The sequence below is a fragment of the Delphinapterus leucas genome, chromosome 13 (assembly GCF_059928025.1).
Source record: "Delphinapterus leucas isolate spDelLeu-1000000601 "Yukka" chromosome 13, BTC_Dleu_Yukka2, whole genome shotgun sequence".
Lineage (NCBI taxonomy): Eukaryota > Metazoa > Chordata > Mammalia > Artiodactyla > Monodontidae > Delphinapterus > Delphinapterus leucas.
Window position 1 is genome coordinate 52817265 of NC_143141.1, and position 21281 is coordinate 52838545.

The following is a 21281-nucleotide window of genomic DNA, read 5'->3' on the forward strand; positions in this document are numbered from 1 at the left end:
ATGTGATTTATTTAGTTGGCATAAATCATGTAAAAAAACACCAATTAAATGAATGTGCTTAATTTCTAAACATTTTCTCATAATGAATTAATTTAGAACTAATATATCTGTGTCTCCTAGATGATAATAAAGAGATGATGATATTTATTATCATGCAGTTTGATGTAGTTGATGTTTATTAAAATCTTACAATGTGCTTGGCATTGGATTGTTTGCCATGTAGATTTTCTCACATGCATTTTCTTCTGTAATCATTATAACCATCCTGTAAAGTATTATGTCTCTATAAACAAAGCTCAGAGATCATACAGTTATGTAGTGCTAGAGATGGAATTTGAGCTCAGGGAGTCTGATACTGGAGCTTGCACTCTTAATCACTCTAAAAAATAAAGTATCCATTAACAAATCCTATCAGGAAATTAATCAGCCACACTATTGGCTCAATTGGTCATGGGTTTGGAAGAAATAACAGCTGTCTTGACCTGGTTAACTTGATAGCACTAATCAGACACAGGCTTATTTTTTCTGTTATGCAAGTATATTTTTATACATGGATAAACGAATTCAGAAACTGACAGGGTTGGCTGCTGTGAAATTTCGAGTGCCTTCGTAAAAGAATTTAGATAGTTATCTGGACATAGATAACTAATTTATCTTTAAGTCTGTATGACATATCTTTTGGAAATGTGATTATCCATGGTATGGATTTTGTAGAGAAAGGGTATGAATCTCTATGTTGAAATAGCTATGGATTTATTAAGGTGATGTGATAGCAGATGCATGATATTATGAGCCCTGCCAGTGGATTTGTCCAAAGTGCTATTTGGAGTCCCCCAGAAGCCCTAGGACTATTAACAAGCAATGAGAACTACCCAGCCACTTTAGATGAAGTGCCTTTGGAAATGAGGGTACAGGACAAACTTTGTTCCACATTTGTATACATTAAAAGTGAAATGGAACATTAGTAATATAGATTGAATGGATTTAGGATAAACACCAAGTTCCAGAGTTAGCTAACATTATTCAAACAGTTACTAATGCAGGGCAGGGCAAGAGACAGCTTCTGTATCTTAGTCATATTTTATGATTTTTCTGAGAAAATTCAGGATGTTTTTTACCTCAACTTGTGATTATTTTACAAAGTTAATATGCACCATAGATATATAGACCATAGAAGAGATCCTGTATTTTAGGTTACTGGTATACAAAAGTATCTAATTTCAAATATTTTAGTGATGGCAAAACTGAAAAACCTCAGTACTTATATTTAATAAACAAAGCATAATAGCCAACTAACAAAAGCAAATGGTTCTATACATGCTTGGAATAATGAAAGTTCTGTGCAGATTTATTCAAGTTATTTGAGTTAACTACAGGTACTTGTGTGTGTGTGTGTGTACACATTATTTGAATGAAATTAGATTAGAATAGTTATGTTCAATAAATTGATACCTGGATTTTATTTGGCTGAAAAAGCTGTCTTATACATCAAAAGGCACTAAACATTGTATGTCTTTTCATAATCTACTTGGAAATTACATGAACTGATGACAAGTTCGAAACATTAAAATATGGGCCCAGTTTCTCACTGCTGTCCTCTGCCTACAGGTTGTGTATAAAAATAATGATGTAAGGCTGGAATTATCTCGACTTGCCAAGCAAGGAGACCCGAAGATGAAGATTCATGGAGTGGTGGCCTTTAAATGTGAGAATGTTGCAACTTTGGACCCAATCACCTTTGAAACCCCAGAATCTTTCGTCTCTTTGCCTAAATGGAATGCAAAGAAAACAGGCTCCATATCATTTGATTTCCGCACAACAGAGCCAAATGGCCTCATCTTATTTAGTCATGGCAAACCACGGCACCAAAAAGATGCCAAGCACCCACAGATGATAAAGGTTGACTTCTTTGCTATTGAGATGCTGGATGGCCACCTCTACCTCCTCCTAGACATGGGGTCAGGTACAATCAAAATCAAAGCCCTGCAGAAGAAGGTGAATGATGGAGAATGGTATCACGTGGACTTCCAAAGAGACGGACGGTCAGGTAATTTATCATTTTTTATGCTGTTTATCTGCTGGAACACCACTCCTAAGGAATTAAAACCAAGACATATTAAAGAGTTCTTGCATTTCTGTCTTTAGGGTAAAGGAAATTGTTATTATTTCTGTTTCACATCATAAAAGAATCCAAAGGAGCTAATTAATCATCATAGTTGGGCATCAAACCCCAAATGGCTTCTAGAATAGCTTCTTAAATGAACATTAAATGGATAATCAGGTGCCAAATCTTGCAAGAAATTTTATCTTGAATTTGCAAATGACAAAATTCAGTGTTCTTGTGTTTCCAATTATCTCTTGTCTCATTGGATGTTTGGAGGTGCTTGAAGTGGCAAATATAAAATATGAAAAAAATTTCAATGATTCATATATAAAATTCTTAGTTTAATACAGTACATTTTTTTATCCAAGGTGGGTCTATGGTATCAAAAACACTTTAATCAATACAGTACGATTTCAAGGATGCAGGCAAAACCCCGCTGCCTTCCAAATAGCTTCCCTTTCTGGTGAAAGAGGTTTGGAATTCCACCAACAGGAATTCATTTCCCTGGCTTCCTTTCGCTGCACGTTTCTTTTTTCTGGAGTCGTGCATGTGAGGTGGGGGAAGGAGAGGATGTTTGTAGTGAAGGCCTGAAGAAATAACGTTTACTTGCTCTGAAATGTGGAAGTAGATTAGGGGGCTTAGCGAGTTCCCCCAGCCTGTTTCTGCCAGAGTTAGCAGTTAATTTCCTACTTAAGAACCTTCAGACAGAAGACTTTAAAGGAGGATGGGAACATGGACTAATCTTGTGTTTTGAAATATTAACTTATGGATGTTATCACTTGACTTGAAATACATCTAGCATTAGGTCTGTGGGGGCAAAAGTCATCCAGGCAAAGGAAATAGCATTTGTGGAAACCCAGAGAGCGAGAGAGGGAGAGAGAGAGAAGCCATTTGTTTCAGGTCTGTAACTATATATTATGTCTTTTACTTTCTTCACCCTGTGCTTTCATGCTGATTGTCCTTCTCACTTACAAATCAAGTTATCTTCTTATAATTGAAGACGGCTGAATATAAACCTGGCCACTCTCCTCCCCTCACTCCCTTATTTGCTTTTGTACTATACCATTCACTCTGGATTTTCCACTAAATACCAGGGTAAGCTTGGCCTAGGCATTTTTTTTTTTTTTTTTTTGCGGTACGCGGGCCTCTCACTGTTGCGGCCTCTCACTGTTGCGGCCTCTCCCGTTGCGGAGCACAGGCTAGGGACGTGCAGGCTCAGCGGCCATGGCTCATAGGCCCAGCTCCTCTGCAGCATGTGGGATCTTCCCGGACTGGGGCATGAACCTGTGTCCCCTGCATCGGCAGGCAGACTCTCAACCACTGCGCCACCAGGGAAGCCCTGGCCTAGGCATTTTTTAATGGGCCTGGCTTTCTTTCTTTGTAAAGCATGTTGGGAAGGACCCAGTATTCAGTGGATCCTAGACCCAGTGACAGGGGATCAACAGCGATGGGGGCTAGCAGACTATATTTTTGCAAAACTTTCTGGGGGACTTGACGATCAGCCAAATTTGGGAACCACAGATCAGATGACGCCTAGTACTTCTTTCAGATCCAGGAATCTGTAATTGCCATCCTAGTTTAGAAGGGCCATGCTGAAGCCCTGGGGTGAGCTCTCCTCGTACTCCTTTCACAGATTGCTGTGTCACTTGTTTATTTCTGGCTTCTCTGCAGCAGAGCAGTTTCCTATTTTACAATTATTCATGCCTTCTTTTCCTGTTTATTGATCAAGAAGATCGTGTTTGCCTTCCTAAAGATATCTTTTTTGCCCACTAAAATAGAAATGAAATGCATGAAAATTGGGAGGGAGCTAGGGGTGAGGGTGGAGAGTTGAAGGACAGTCAGAACCTATTACTCTGATCCCCAAGATATCTTGGAGATTCTGTTTCTGCCTCATCCCTCTCTGGAAACTTGGTCTCCCTACATTCTTTCATTCCCCTAAAGATGTTCAAAAGGAAGATTAGTTACCGTTCTGTGCAATCTGTGCTATGTCGTCATTTTTCTCCAGTATCTTAGATAACTGACAGTAGACTTAAAGACTTTTTTTTTTTTTTTTTGTCTGTTGTACTATACTGATTCCATTAGGAATTGGATTCCTCTTTGTTTTCCTGATTTAAGCTGAGAAGAGTTCATTGATAGGAATACAGAAATATGGCAGTAGAGGGCCTCCCTTTGGCTTCCCCCAGCCTGTTTCTGCCAGAGTTAGCAGTTAATTTACTACTTAAGAACCTTCAGACAGAAGACTTAAAAGGAGGATGGGAACATGGACTAATCTTGTGTTTTGAAATATTAACTTATGGATGTTATCACTTGACTTGAAATACATCTAGAATAAAATTTTGAAAATGACTTTTAAGAATATATATAATTTTAGTCAGACTATAGCAATTTAATTAAGTGGATATCTTTTGGAAGTTCAGAGGGGCAAAAAATACTACACTTAAGATCAATGAGGTATTTTCTAACTATATGAAGAAATACATGGTTAATGTCAAAATTTTAGCAAATGCAAAATGATATAAAAAGGAAAATAAAACCGTTCATTATTCATTTGATAATGATGATTTATACCTGGATATTTCTTGCCAGTCTTAAGTGGTGGTGCAATTAATTAGTTTCCTAAGTTCCTTGGATGACCTATTACAGTAAGGATCAGATAAATACCTTAATCCTCAAGCCGAGGAAAATCTACTTTTGCTGTTTGAACTCTTTAATTCATCCAAATAACCAACAATTTATTAACTGCCCTGTTTATTCCCTCATTGGAAAAGGCCAGAGCAGAAAATACCAACTTTAATTTACAAAGTTCAATGCTGGATGGGAAGAAGAAAGAGATGCCTTAAAAAAGTGTTATTTGCAGTAAGAAAGGAGATAAACAAAATGTGGGATTTTTGTCAGACTCCAATGGAAAGATTTAGTATGCTTGGTTGTGTTTTGATGGTAAAGTACTTTTATTCGATTATGATTTCAGATTAGTGAATTGGAACAAACAGTATAAAAACCAATGCTCATTCATTAAACCAAGTTCTGCCTTTACTAAATTGAAAAAAAAAGAGCTCCTTATGTTGGCCTAGCTCAAGGGAGCTTAATGTAATTTTAATAACTGCAGCTGTTAATATTTTATATATAGTATTTTAATTAAGTTCTGTATTTGCACACTGCATTGGTTTGGTATAAAGTAGCTTTTTAAAGATTGAATGAATAGCTATACTAGCTTTTATTTTACTTAAAGGATATTTCTGAGTTAGGCTTGGTGAAATGCTAAGATTTATAGCTCAGTTAAAACTAAGAAACATAGAATTTCAAGAACTAGTTTCATCCATTTTTCACATCGGTTATATTCAGAGGCTATATGAACATTACTCTTACTATAATGTGGGAAACAATGTTTATATGACAAGAGGGCAATGTGGGCTGATTTCTGACTCATAGACAATGAAGGTCATTATCTGTTGATTTGCCTGGGATCCCCCTTAGCTGAATATTTAAAAACATTTAATGAGCCGTGTTATCTCCATTATTAAAGTAGAGGGAGCCCAGACGTAAGAGTTATTCCTTCTCTTATTGACCATACTAAAGTAAGTAGGACTAAAAGCCATGGTCATTAATTTGATGCTAATAAATTTTGGCTGTCTTATCAGAGACAGTGTTAAAACTGTATTTGGTAGACAGACTGAATTTTTGATATTCCCCAGTTTATAAGGGGAACCCCTGTATGACAGGGACTATATTCTTTATGTTTATATCCCAGTGCTTTCTTAGGCAATAACAGTTGCTCAATACATATTTGGTGTGAGAAAAAATAAAGAATAAAAACATGTGAATGGCTCAGTGCCAACCCACCCCAATATTCTAAAAATAGTAACATCATCATTACTCTTGAAGAATAATAGCACTCTTTTAGTTGTAAATACAACTTTTTGAAGAACTACATCACTTCCTGAAAGCAGTTTAAACAATAAAGGATAATAGGTGCTGTCCTTCTTTTATGAATACAGTTCCATCCTCCAAACCCAGATGTCCAAAAAAAAAAAAATGCGGTGAGGAAGTTAAACAATTGTTAGAGAACTGTGAGAAACCTCGTACAAAAATGACAACCTTTCATGAGAACAGGACTGCTATTCCTGCTTGTTCCTGAGCTCCCTGTATCACTTAGCAAACACGTAGGTAGAAGGAGCATTAATCCTGAGGGAAAGCATTCACTTCTTTCTGAGGGCTGGGATAGGCATGCTACTGAGGAGGATAGTCCCCCAGGATGTCCACCTTTCTGGTTACCTGCCCTTCTGTCCTTTGTTCACTAAAAGGTGGGTACCTGAGCCCTTTGTTTGATAAGAAATATTGTCTTCATCTGAATACTTTTCCAGAGCTTCATTTTCAGCACAATTAATTGTATTGGGTTATATGTCCCTTCTTCCATCCTGTGACTTGGGGAAAGAAAGAAGCACTTTCCCAAACTTCGACTAAGAGTGTTTGGTCTCAGTCTTTACGTGCAGTGTAGTTTCTTCCGTGGCCGGCTTAGTCGATGACTGGGGCCGTGGGAGGCTAAGTGGACTAAGCCACAAGTGGCATTTTCAGATCCTGCACTAAATTGGCAAAGGAGGAACCATACCAAGTGCCAGCCTGATTTTGTGGATCAGAGTGTATGGTTTGAGTGCCACAAAAAGTGGATATGCTCCATAGATGGTATAGCTACTTAACAGAGCCAAACCCCTAAGTTACTGAGTTAATAAATATGATTGAAGGGGCTCATTACTCTGCAAACTTTGCAGGACGTGCAGCTGAACATTTTCTTACCAGCCCCTCCTCCCTTTCCAGGGTTCCCCTTTGCCTCTCTTTTGCTCCCAAACTCAACACAAGACAGCTTACCAGGTATTTAACTAAAGCATGAATTGTGCTAAAATTAGGAGGAGGTTAATGACTGTTTTCTTGGGGCATGGATATTGTTTAAATTTGTGTTAAGCTATTTGGCTGAGTCAAGGGTATCGTCTCAAGTATTTTTACAGCAAACTTACCAGTCTTTTTTTTTTTTTTTTTTGCAAACCATCATTACACATTTAAATCAAAGAGAAAACTCATTATTCTTGTCAAATTCTACTTGTGTACAGCAGGGTATAGCAGATTGTATCAGCAGTTATTCATGGGTAAGCCCACATTTAACAGCTAAGAAGCCGTTGAGATTTGAATTGAAGTCATAGAGTTCCAGTTTAAGAACTAGAAATTACAGAGGGAAAAGCAAAAGGCTCTCTCCCGAGTACATAATTAGAGGTTTATAGTAATCACTGTTTGATGTGAACAGCACTTTCTAGCTATCTATTACCAGCACTGATTTCTGTGTATACCATTCATGAATCTCCACTCTTACGCATTTCTACTTGAATGACCATTAGACGATTTTTCCATTTAGGCCTTGATTTGAATTGGCCCTCTTGATTATAAACATTCCTCCCATGCTTCTACCTAGTAGCCTGTTGCAGACATTTGAAATAACATTAAGTAAATGTATAATGCTTTATTTTGTACCCATGTCCATAAACCATTACCCATCCACGGTAAGACTAAAATACCTTATCAATAATTTATCAATTATTTGACTATGCTAATGACTAGATGGAGTCAATTTTGCATAAAGTTATTTTACATTTTATTAAATTGATTCTTATATTTATTTATTTATTCTGAATGTGTTTTAAAGGAAGATAGTCATCTGTTTCCTTCCCCTCCCGTTTAAAACATTTTCAGTTTTACATATTTTCCTCTAGTTTTTTAACATGTAAGTATATTTTATATAGTCACAATTGAAGTACAAACTTACTTTTTCAGACTATTTGGTTAATATGATGTCATAAACTCTTTTTTACTCAAAAGTACCCAAGTAACAAAAATTATTCTCTGTGAGTTGTGAAAAGAGCATCTAAGAATCAGAGCAGAGCTTTGCACAGGCACCTTAACCAGGCTTGCAGGGTTGTAGGACTCAAATGTATTACCATATACAGTGTCTGTGGAAAAGAAAGTCACAGAGACAAACATTGGCAGTACCCATCTAAGCACTGCCCAAGGGACTTGACTACTTCACCCCTGCTACAGAGATAGAGGCAGGTCATCTTAATTGAGATGGGGGCGGGGGGTGTCAGAACATCCTAGGCTAATATTATTAAAGCTCCCATCATAAATGAATAAATACACATTTGGATTATAAATTGACCTCCCTAAAGAAACATTCCATATCCTGTGACAGTTAATTTCTCATGGAGAATTAATAACTTGGCCTTCTTATTTTATACATTGGTCTTATGGGCTTGGTAAATATCAAACTCTGAGAGGTGGAACCTCTCTCTCTAAATTCACTAAATCTCCTTTCCATGCCCACCCAGCCAAGGGGCAGACCCTGGACTAGGGTGTCAGGTGCATCCTCAAGAAATAGGCATTTAGCTGACCACACCAGCCGCAGTGGCTGGTACTGTGGAGTGCGGCGTGGAAATCTGGGGAATTTCTGCAAAATAGTAGTTTAACTGCTGCAAAACACATCACTTGATTGATATTTACAACTTCCCAGCATTGTCTATGATCATTTTTAAAACTCATAGGTATACATGTATTGCTACGAGTATGTGTGTTTGTACATGTACCTGTGTTTAATTCATGGCGTGTCTGTAACGTATAAATATGTGCTGTTGGTGAAGATGTTCAGGCAGTTCAAAAAGTACACAAGTGAAAAGTTTTCCTTTGCCACACACTCCCCTAACCAATTCACTCCCACCTCCGTAGGTAAAATAATTTGGTGTTGAAAATTTCCCAGATATTTTCCTATGCACCAGCATATCTGTAAATATAATTACACATATAAAATAAATGTAGAGCTTCTTTTTTACATAAACAAGATCACTCTTCACCAATTATTGGGTGACTTAAAAAAATACTGAGAACTTTTTCTATGCCATTCTTTGTAGTGACATCAGATATCCCTAGTTTGAATATATCAATATTAACTTAATCATTCCTCTATTGATGGACATTTAACTTTTTACTTTTGAAAAAATTTCACTGTTCTAAGCTAATTTATAATGAAAGTCTTCATATTATATCTTTATGCATATTGGTCAGAGTTTCTGTAGGATAGATTCTGGGAATTGGAATTGCTGGATTAATTGCATTTTTGATTTTAAAGATAATGACAGGTTATTTTACTAACAGACTGTTTCAGTCTACACTTTTATCTGCAGTATATGAGTTGCCCTTTTCTCCTCTCTCATGGCCTTTATTAAATAATATCAAACTTTTAAATTTTGCTCCAAGATTTATTTTGTCATATATCTGTTTAATTTCTGAAATTCCCAGCTCACAGTAATCCAAGTAAGCAAGAAACACATAGTAATAAGCAGAAAACAGAATATTAAGATTGTTTTTTGTTTTGTTTTCAAGCAAAGTTTATTCAGTCCATGTTATAAACCTAGTGCATGAAATTGTTTTTAAAAAGACCGAGAAAACTTAAAAGAAAGAAAGAGTAAAGAAAAAGAAAGAGTAAGGAAGGAAGAAAACTATCCATTCATAATCTCACTACTCCAAAACTCCCATTATTAATATTTTGTCTTTTTTTTTTTACTATCTATTTATGGGACTTATGTATTTTGCATTTTGCATCATACCCTGCAATCAGTGCTTCATTCTGCTTTTATCACTTATATTATGCCTTTTTACTGAGTTTGGGTTTGTTAATAGAATACTAAATTTGACAAGTAAATTTATAAGTTTGTGGAATCTGATTCTCTTCTGCAATGAGAGGTGAAGCAGAATTGTTTAACTAAAATTATTCTAAGCAGTAATTTCAAAAATTTTTACTCACTGAAGAACTTTAGTGACCATCCAGTCAAGTACTTTATTTTGCATAAGAGCCACATTGAGGCCTAATGAATCTATTATCTGGCTAAGCTCCTCAGCTAGTTAGTTGCAAAGCTAGAACATGAAAATTGGTTTCCTTTGACCAGGCAAAATCATTTCCTATTACAGCACACTATCTTCTACCCCCTCATTTCCCAATCACTTAAACTTTTGCAGTAATTTAAAACTTGAAACCAAATTAACTTATTTTAAATCTCACCTTTTGCTTCACGTTTCTTTTCACTCCATAAACTAATCTTCTGGAAATGGAATAGCCAAGAAAAACTGGATGAGAAAAAGCGTAGAGGCTAACACTTTATAAATACCAGATCAAATCATGAAGCTGATTTCTATTTTTATAACTAAGAACTGTTTTCAACAGTTTTCCCCCTTTTATGTATACTTTTACATAAAATGTGAATTTATATTATTTACGCTTATGAATATTCTTAAATAAATATTACCTTATCTATTTATCACTTTTGTTTTATCTTTTGCACATGCCATGAAAACAACTAGGTTTAAACGTTAAGTTAATGTGATTTCTACATTAAGATGATAAAAGTCCTATGTACACAAATGTATTTGTTTTTAGCTGAAATTTCATTTCTTTAAAAGCAAAATAGCACAGCAAGGTGCTTCAGATTCTTCAATACTGAAGCATGAAACACTGATCCAAGTAAGTTCCCAAATATGACTACCATCTACAAGTTATAATAGCTCAGATATAGCAATGTTTTACATAAAATATTTGTTTAATTTGCCAGAAACTTCACATGTAATTATAGTGGAAGAAGGTAAAATGTGTGAAATAATCAAGCTATTCCAAAGAGAACACATCAATATTTGCAGTTCCTGGAAAAAAGATAGAGGGATAAACCAATAATATACTCAGATTTTTGTTTTCTCTTAAATATTTATTTACATGTAGTCATACCCCAAACTTTGGAAAATGCTTATTTTCTATTGATATATACAGCTGTGGCAACTACTCGTCTTTAATGATCAATGAATAAGGTTTAAATAGTCATTTCATGTTTTCTTGGTAACCACTGCCTTTATAACTCGATTATAATGAAATAGGCACTTGAGAACCTTAATATTGAAATTTCAGTGTCCTATGTAAGTGTTAAATCGATTTAAATGGATTCGGTGATTCTATGATGAGTCCTTTGCTTAGGTGAAAATGTCCTTTGATTTCACGTCAAGAATAAAATCATTAAGGAATTAGGGATTCAAATCCCTTACCAGAAATATTAGTATTTCAGGATATTTGCACATGTGTAGGCTAACATATCAATCTCTATTTGAGTTTGACTAAGTAATAAAATATAAATATTATTTCAAATAAATTTTTACTCTTTGAATCTTCAAAATATAAAAATAATCATTTCTGTTCCCACTCAAGTTCTGCCCTTTCCCTTTCTTGCCATCCCTTTTATAAAGATTTTCTAACATATAAGTGAATTGGCAAAGCATCTAGAGCATATGTGTAGCTGATTTTTGGTCATGGTTGTTCCATTCTATTATGTTCGTTTGCAGAATATTACAGTGAATAATATCTAATACATGCGTTTGCTCGTTGAGACTCCATACCTTGAATCTGGGGCCAAATTAATGAGCTAATTCCTCTTGAAGTTGAAGTTAGGATTATATTTCTTTTGCTTCCTCTCCCACCTTTCATGGCTTCTTCTTCCCATGAGAGCTGTAAAACTGTCTCTCAAAGGGATGAAAAGGAGCTATGAGAAAAACAACCTTATCCTTTATGATAGTACCCTCTCAGTGTTTTTTGAACTATAGGTTACAGCCTGCTAGTTGGTTCTGAAATCAGTTTGGTGGGTCATGTCTAGCATTTGTATTAATAAACTTATCTAATAAGAAAACATTATTGGAGTGCCTCAGAGGTAGTAGAGGTAAATACTTTCCTGTTAAATGGTTATTTCAGTGTGTGTGTGTATGTGTGTGCATGTGTGTGTGTATGTGTGTGTGTGTGCACTGGGCTACATGTAAACCGCATGAAACCTGTGGATTAACTTCAGGTGTTGTGATCAGAAAGCTCTAATCTAATCACAAAGTTATAGTGAATATCTTACCCTGGACACAATGAGCACATTCATAGAGACATATCTGAACTTAGATACTTCGTTCAGAGCAGGCACTAACGCACCATAAATAAAAATTACAAGACCTAGTCACCCCATTCTGTCAGACAAACTCTTAATAGATGAGTATCTGAAACACTTGGCAGCAGATTTGCCCCGAGAGTATAGGCACACTGAATATGGAAACTCCAGAGTGTATTGAGCTCTGCAAACTATGCAGAGGACACAGAGTTGAGTGTTATGCAAGCCACCGGATGCCCTCATCTCAGGAATCCTCCAAGTATCCTTAGTGTCAGAATTATAACACCACAAATAAGGACAAGACAGTTTTTCCAAGTGTTTTCCCCTCCCTGAGCTAAATCAAGCTTGTTCCATGAATAAAAAGGCATATGGGAAAAATTGCATATTTTAAAGATATATCCCCACTCTTGTAAAACTTTGTCATTGTTCACTTGCTCTGTGTCTCCTAGCTGTTGTCTCTGAATATGACGTATTCATTTCTAGGAAGTCTTCTTGAACTAATTGGAAAACAGGAGCTGGCATCTCTCTCTCTTTTATCTTAAAATCCTAAAAGTCGCTGTGTTCATTGCATACAACACTTTGCTTTCCACATTTTTTTTTTTAATGTCCACCTTACCTTTTGTCATTAACACTTAACTCTTTCTCATCATTTTCTAACTTACATTAGCTGCTGCAGAGGTTAGGGATCATCTCAACTCACTTCTTAGGGCATTTTGAACAGTTAAAAATGCGTGTAATGAAATTCTATTTAGAAAAGTGTCATCATTCTCTCTCAAAATTATATATTTAATTTCCCCTAAATGATTTTTAAAATATTTTTCTAAGTGGGATTTTCCGGTTCCTGTATGTTCCTAAATGAATTTTCTTCTAGACACTTGCACAAATGTGAACAGTAAAAACAAGCACTTTGTCATTTTCCCCTTTTGCTGCCTCCTTCCAAAATCCTTATTATACCCCCCTCGTTGGAAGGCCAAAATAGCAATGCCTTTGAGTGTTTCTCCCCTAGGAGCTTTTTCCATTTCTTTCTGTGGAAGTCTAGAGAGACAAATGTCTTCTTAATGACTTGGCCGGCGCAAGGTCTTCGTCAGCGGCTTCCATGCCCTTCTCCCTCACGAAGACAGATCCCATTACACTGCCCATATCGAGGAGCACCCCTCTGCTGGGATTTGGGAGTCTCCTGGGAACAATGCAGGGCCTGGCAGCCCTGTGTGCTTAGATGCACGTTTCACGTTCACCACAGGCCATAGTTCCATTTGGAGTGGGCCTTCGCTAGTTGGCGAAAGAACTAATTTCCTACCCACCCTCTACACACACTACCCTTTCCCTTCCCTTTCTGTCTCTACCTCTGTACCCCATCTTCTGTCTTCAGGCCTCTCCCATTTTGTCTGCACTCTAAATCCCTGAGGCTTCTAATCCACTTTCTCTTGTTAGACTCTGGGTCCCTAGTCTGCTTTATGGTCTAGACCTGAGAAAGAAATCTGGAATAATCTGGAAATGGGTCAATGTGGTGTCCTTTTCGGGTATCATATTTGCATCTTTACAAAGATCTTTCTGAAGATAGAATATTAGTGGAATTTTGAGTAATCTGGTGGTACAGGATGAAAGTTTTGATCAGGAAAATGCCTGCTGTCTTTCTTTTTTTCTTCTGTTAATGGATTCCATAAATATATAATTTTTTCTGTGATCCTCAGATAATCCCATGTGAATGTCTACCTCTTCATCCTATGCTTAAGGCTAGGATTTCCATGTGTTTATAAACTAATAGAGTTATTTTCCCCTCACATTGGAGTGAGGAAGAAAAAACAACTTGTCAATAAGTAACTAGTTTGTTTTTTTAGATAAGTAAGTAACTAGTAACTAGTTTGTTTTTTTAAAAAAATAGTAAACACCCAATTTGACTTGGTTCTTGTGATGAATCATGATAGACAGCATTTATGTAGTGCTTACTACAAACCAGACACTTTACCTGTATTATTTTATTTAACACTCATATGAGGTAGGTCATATTACTATGCCCATATTATGAATGAGTAAACTGAGACCATAGAGGCTAAGCAATAGATTCACACAGCTGAGTGTGATGAAGTCAGGTTTTGACATAGATAATCTGTCAATGTGTTGTGTACAATAAAAACAATGAAGCCAGTTAAGGATGGGGGCACAACACCTTTCATTGGTTTGCAGATGCATACCTGCTTTGAAAATGAACACTAACCAAAGAGAGTCTGACTTTATTCCAGAGAGTGATGTAGAATGCCAATTTCTCCTTCTTTCTTTCTCTTTCCCTCTCCTTCTCCTTCTCCCTCCTGCCTCCCACCCCTCGCTCCCCTCCCACCCTCCCCTCCCTCCCCTCCCCCTCCCCTCCCTCCCCTCCACCCTTCCTTTCTTTCCATCTTAGCTGAACTGTTAGAGTGGTAAGAATGCCATTTTCTCTTCCCTCCCTTACTCCCTCCCTCCCTCCTTTTCCCTTCTCCCTTCCTTCCTTCCTTCCTCCCTTCCTTCCTTCCTTCCTTCCTTCCTTCCTCCCTCCCTCCCTCCCTCCCTCCCTCCCTCCCTCCCTCCCTCCCTCCCTCCCTCCCTCCCTCCTTCCTTCCTTCCTTCCTTCCTTCCTTCCTTCCTTCCTTCCTTCCTTCCTTTTTCCTCTGAACTCTTAGGGGCTGACAAACACTCTTTCTTGTCTGTACACTTTGGTTTTCATTCCCAAAGTGAGATAGAACCATTTAAACGACAGTTTGCCTTATTCTTAAAGTTATTTAATTCCACATATTTCTGTTCATTTCCCTAGGAAGTACACCAAGAATAGAAAGAAAAATAAGAAATGTCTGCCCTCAAGGAGTTCACCCTCAGGCAGATGAAGGAGAGAAGTGTGATATTCAGAACAGGTTGCACGCTGTAAAGACCTGTGTGCTCTCTTGTCTTTGCAACAGGTACCATTTCTGTCAACACTCTGCGCACGCCCTACACTGCTCCTGGAGAGAGTGAGATTCTGGACCTGGATGACGAGTTGTACCTGGGGGGCTTGCCAGAAAATAAGGCCGGCCTCGTCTTCCCCACTGAGGTGTGGACTGCGCTGCTCAACTATGGCTACGTGGGCTGCGTAAGAGATTTGTTCATTGATGGCCAGAGCAAAGATATCCGGCAAATGGCTGAAGTTCAAAGCACTGCTGGAGTGAAGCCGTCCTGCTCCAGGGAGACAGCAAAACCGTGCCTTAGCAACCCTTGCAAAAACAGCGGCATGTGCAGGGATGGGTGGAACAGATATGTCTGCGATTGTTCCGGAACAGGCTATCTTGGCAGGTCCTGCGAGAGAGGTAAGGTTCCAAAATCCAAGCTGCTGACTCCCCTGAGCTGAAAAGCGTATTCAGCGTGGACCTCAAACTTTAAATGACCATTGAAACATAACGTATGCTCTGCGGAAGTAAACTCTCTGCAAGCTGTGCAGCCACACCTGACGTGTGTTACTGATGAGTCCTTAATGATTTTCAAAGGGCCTGATCCTGGGAAGGCACAGCTTTTTAAGTGTATTGCAAGGATAAATAAATAGTTGGGTCTTTTGGATCCTCTAGGGTATGAGCCTAAGATGTATCAAAGACAATCACTGTCTCTCTTGCCCAGTTTTTAATTTCAAGACACTAGAAAGTAAAAAAAGGAATGAATTAGACATCCTTTTGTCATCTAGTGCTAATATCTATGTCAAAAATAGCATTCGAAGCAAGCTAAGCTGTGAGTTGCAGCTTCCCTGACACTATTGCCTGAGCCTGTCATTTCACTTTAGTGGACCTTCTCAAGTTTGAAATTTGAAGAGTAAGGTGACTTTAAACCATCTAAGTTATACCAGCATTTTCAGAAGTGCACCCTAATTTCAAAGGCACTTACCTTTGCCTAAGACCTAACTGACCCAATTGGTAGAGGTTCCTTTACCAATTTGATGTTAAGGCTTAGCATGTCTGTGGAAGCTCTGAACGGGTGCCTCTTTTTCCTTCTCTTGCAGGAGGCAAAGCTACATTTTTTTTTTTTTTTCTTCTCCCATTAGAAGGAGAATAGGGTTAAAGGAAGAGTAAAGTGTGATAGCTGTCACCGCTCATTTGCAGACCAGACAAAAGGAAGAAATAGCAGAACACATATGTCTAAGTATGTTCTTTCATCGACCCAAGAGTTTCAGATAAATGCTTTAGTCGCTATACCCATTGTCACTCATTTTCAACAATGGAACAAAATATCAATATGAAAAAATATTGACGAGTTGTTGCATGTCCTCCCATGCTCCAAATAACATTGCTATCTTAGACATTTAGCCTAAAAGTACCTGCCATTTACTTTTTTTATTCTTTTTAAAGAAGATGTTGGGGGTAGGAGTTTATTAATTTTATTTTTATTTATTTTTGCTGTGTTGGGTCTTCGTTTCTGTGTGAGGGCTTTCTCTAGTTGTGGCAAGCGGGAGCCACTGTTCATCGCGGTGCTCGGGCCTCTCACTATCGCGGCCTCTCTTGTTGTGGAGCACAGGCTCCAGATGCACAGGCTCAGTAGTTGTGGCTCACAGGCCTAGTTGCTCCGCGGCATGTGGGATCCTCCCAGACCAGGGCTTGAACCCGTGTCCCCTGCATTAGCAGGCAGATTCTCAACCACTGTGCCACCAGGGAAGCCCTGCCATTTATTTTTTAAGCCATACACAGTCTTTTTGACCCTGCATTCCTGAAATAGTTTAATTTACTTAAGCTAACACTTACTAGACAAGTATTTCTTTTCCAGAATCTAAAGTTGAAATGTGATTTTGATTCTTTATCTCAATAAGGAGGTTCATCAGCTTAATCAATATAAAAATCAATAATAATGACCTAATAATCTAATAATGATCTTAAATTACCTACCAAAATACTATCACTGTTCTGGGTTGTACAATGAGATAGGTCCATAGATAGATAAATATTTTAATTGCCTAGATTCATTCATTCTCCTAGCACTTAATTGAAATTCCTGTTAATAATCATTAGAGCTTAATTATTTCTGCATAGTTTTGTTTGTAAGGTATATATTCTCTGCACATTTTCTGTTCTAATTTCAGTTTATTTGTTTGTATCGTATAGTTTTTAGAAATTTCCCAAAGGAGGCAACAACAAGAAAGTGACAAAGCTTGCGAGATATATTACAGTTAGGTATAATGTGAGATTAGCAGACCTGTGTGATTTAAGATTGTGTTTTCACTTTTTTTTTTTTTTTTTTTTTTTTTTTGCGGTACGCGGGCCTCTCACTGCTGTGGCCTCTCCCATTGCAGAGCACAGGCTCTGGACGCGCAGGCCCAGCAGCCATGGCTCACGGGCCCAGCCGCCCCGCGGCATGTGGGATCTTCCCGGACCGGGGCACGAACCCGTGTCCCCTACATCGGCAGGGTGTTTTCATTTTAATCACTCAGAGAGCTGTCACTTACTCTGATGCCTCCTGCTTAAGTGAAGCTAGAAAAGGGTATAACTGAACTGTCACACAAATTACAAAGGCCTTCAGTTAAATATGCATGGTGTACCACCCTGTGGCAATATTCTGCTACTACATATGGCAGAAATAAGAATGGAAATTGTAGAGCTTCCTAAACCAGAATGAGGGAGCGAAACTATTTATATATTGCAGTAATTAGAAGGAGGGGTGGCAAGCATATGCAGCTTTGCAAATGAGAATTTAGTAGCAAACTTCATCACTGGGATTCAACATACATTTTTATCTGATAGGTGGCTGGAAATTTCTGCAGATTTCTTTGAATACAGGTTGGTTGTGTACTGAGGAGAGAAAATAGTCATTTTTGTGAGGTTTTTGTTTCTGGACTACCCAGTGTACTGTGAGAAGTCTTTGCTTTTCAGAATTAATTTTCTTGCTCACATGTGGCATCTCCCAAGAACAAGGGTTATGTGGGAAGCTTGTCATGCTCAATACCACAAAATCTGGCTTCTGTCCAGTTCCCAGCTCTGCCCTAGTTCAGTCAACACAAGATCATGTCCAACCTCAGGGTTTCCAATTCAAAAGAGAGAGCTTTGACTGTGGTTCTTCTTCACATATACTCTGATCACATAAGGCTGTTGATCACATAAGAGTTGACTGACAACTCTTGAAATTTAAAAAAAAAAAGAAAAAGGCATTTATAAAGTTTCTATTTTGCTATTATTGAGCAATAAATGTTAATTTATAAAGAAGCATGTTCAAGTCCTTGGACATTGCAGCATGGGGAACGATGTTGCAATCACATAGAAAATCTTCACTCTTCATTAAGTAAGCAGAAGAGTTTATTAAAAAGATCAGAGTGTATGCTGACTTAGGCAGATAAGAAAATAGTATTTTGTTTTATGTGCACTGATCCCATAAAGAAGAGTAGTATAGAAGTCATGTACAATTGAATATAAATTGAATTCAGCACCTTCCCTCCTGCTTTATTTTTTTAAACTGAGAATTTGTGGAGACTTGGTCATATAGAAATACTTCTTGGTTGTATGTATATGGTATCATTGGAGGTCTACTTTATACTTGTTTGTTAAAACTCCAGCAGATGGAGGGACAGATGTCAGAGCAATATAATTTGGCTCCCTGTCTGATTTTCATCGCTGACCACAATATGTGACTGCCTTTCGGCAAAACTGAGCACAGGTGTACACTTTAAACCACAAGAAGGAATAACACAGAAAAGCAAATTTATCAAACTTAACGACAAGGGGGAAGGAGATGGGGGGGACGAAGTTGAAACTTTTTCTCTCCTGCTGGGAAGTACTGTATTAGAATTAGCCTTTTAAAGCACTCTTTTGTGCTCTAAGCGATGTTTACTAATGTTTAAAGGATGCTGCCAAATAGCATAACCTTCAAATGTCAGAATGTTGTTTACCATTTATTTGGCAACTCTAGACTACAACCTTTGCATTTTCCATTTCTTGTCTAATTAAACATTAACTCAGAGGCACTCGAGTTTTATGACTTTACTGTTATTTCATTCCTGCAGTTTTTCAGAGAATGTTAAAGGCCAATGATACTGATTTTTTTTTTTTTTTACTTTGGATTGTATTTCATACAATATTTATGATCCATTGTCAGTCATCTATGTTTCTAAAAGGATGTTCCCTCTACTTAATTTTCAGTCAAATTAAGCTACATTTCATAGAAGAATATGAGATCATTTAAAAAAATGATTGTTGAATAATAGAGACTAGATTTACAGATTAAATAAATAAGAGAAAACTAAAAATATTTTCCCCCTTTTCTCTGTATAACACCAAAGTAACTGAACAATTGATAATGGCTTTTAAATTTTTATTCAAATATTTGTTGCTTTATAGATATGGACAATAATTGGCTATAAATTAGGAAGAGAAATGGTAGAGATCGAATTTCTTTAAGATTATACTAGAAGCATTTTTTTTCTAGTATTCACTACAGCTTTACAATCATGTTTTAATTATTTTTTGAGCAACTCCTACTAGATTTTCTTTAGGGAAACCTTATTGGAAAAATATGATGTAGATATGTGATATGACGTAGAAGCACCATATTTTAAGGGGATCATATTTTATTTTCTCAGTACTTAGGTCAATGCTTAGCCATGAGACCCCTGTTTTGGTAAACAGACCCCTCTCCTAGTCTGTCTTTTGTGGCACAGTTATGGCTTTCAACGTAGACTTTAAGGGATGTTCATCTACCTTACCAAAATTAGATTCACTTACAATAGACAGAATAAATAATCTCATTAGTGAGTATTTATGTATGCGTGATATTCAAATTGAAATATGCTCTTTCATATATCCTCAGTATCAAGTGCAATTGTCAATTCAGTCAATTTTATCGAGGCTCTACTGTTTGCCTGGCGCTTTTTGGTGCACTTGGCTGATGATAGAGCAATGAATAGCAGAGCTCAGCTTCTGCTGTAATGACTGTCACATACTAAAAGGCAAAGACAGATTATACTATACAAACAAATCAGAAATGGTAATTTAAAAAAAGAAATGGTAAGTAGATATAGAATAACTGGAGGGGGAATTAGAAGCAGGATTTGAAGCAGGCGTCTCTGGAGTAACATTTGACCAGAGACCTGAATGCTGAAGGAACAAGCCATATAAAGATCTAGGGGTGAGACCTTTTAAGACAGAAGGTTCCACAAATGCAGATGCTTGAATGAGAGATGAAATCAGTGTGGCTGGAGTTTACTAAACAAGGGAGGACATGCTAAAAGCTGAGGCCAGAGAGATGGGCAGGGGCCGAATCACACACAACCTTATAGGTTAATAAAAGGAATACAGATTTTATTCTAACTGCAGTGGTGGGAATCTGTTGGCGAGGGGTGGGGAGGTGAAGGATGGAGGTGGGGGGGTTGGGTGTGCACAGTTGAATCAATGAAGTGCTATTGAATCTGATCGACTTATTTAAAAGTTTAGCCTGGCTGCTGTGTATAGGGAGAAAGAGTAGAAGTAGGGAGACCATTGAGGGAGCTATCATAGTGGTCTAGGTGAGACAGGAGAGCAGAGTCTAAGGTACTATAGCGGCAAGAACTGACTGATTCAGGAAATGGATTGGAATCAGAGGCTGCAAGACTTGCAGATTTGCGAATAGATTGGATGTGGCAGAGAGGGTAAGAGAGAACGCAGAAAGGTTAAGGTCTGAATAATGGTGTTAAGCCATTTACTGAGATGGAGAACACTGGGGCAGGAACATGTTGAATTTGTTCATTTTTGGTGTGTGTATCTTATTCAGATTGGAGATGTCAAATAGGCAATGGCTGATGGATGTTTGATGGGGCTCAGGAGAGAAGTCAGGACTGTTAATAAGTATTAGGGGGAGTGAGCATGTGAGTTGACCAAGATCCCTTAAGAGGTAGAGAGAAAAGAGAAGGGCCCTAAGGAGGGAGTTCTGGAGCCCTGGGCACTTATCTGTTCTGGATGTGCATTCAGTCCCACGAAGATAACTAATGATTAAAGTCTGTTACAAGCAATACTTGATTTTCCTGACTTTTTGGAAGATAATCTTTCAAAACCACAACTCCAAAATATAGTCTTCATAATAAGCATTGTTTCATCAGTAAAGTTAATTGCTGTAAATAGGCAAGATAATGAGAATTTCCTAGTTTATTTTAATTTCAGGTAGGTTTTCTTTTATTAAATGGTATTCTGCGTTATCAGAACCCATGGGAAAGCAAAATGACTCATACTTGTTTTGCAGGG

At 37.6% G+C, this 21281-nt stretch overlaps 1 protein-coding gene across 1 annotated transcript in view; it reads left to right on the forward strand.

The window, feature by feature from the left end:
- The first annotated feature begins 776 nt into the window (after window positions 1-776).
- The window catches only part of LOC111174770 (neurexin-1), an 85449-nt gene continuing 64944 nt past the window's right edge, over window positions 777-21281 (forward strand). Inside the window, exons 1-4 of the mRNA XM_089922492.1 lie at window positions 777-908; window positions 1609-2047; window positions 3491-3640; window positions 15027-15410. Of these exons, the coding sequence (XP_089778618.1) occupies window positions 777-908; window positions 1609-2047; window positions 3491-3640; window positions 15027-15410 (1105 nt within the window). The remainder of the gene's footprint in view (window positions 909-1608; window positions 2048-3490; window positions 3641-15026; window positions 15411-21281) is intronic.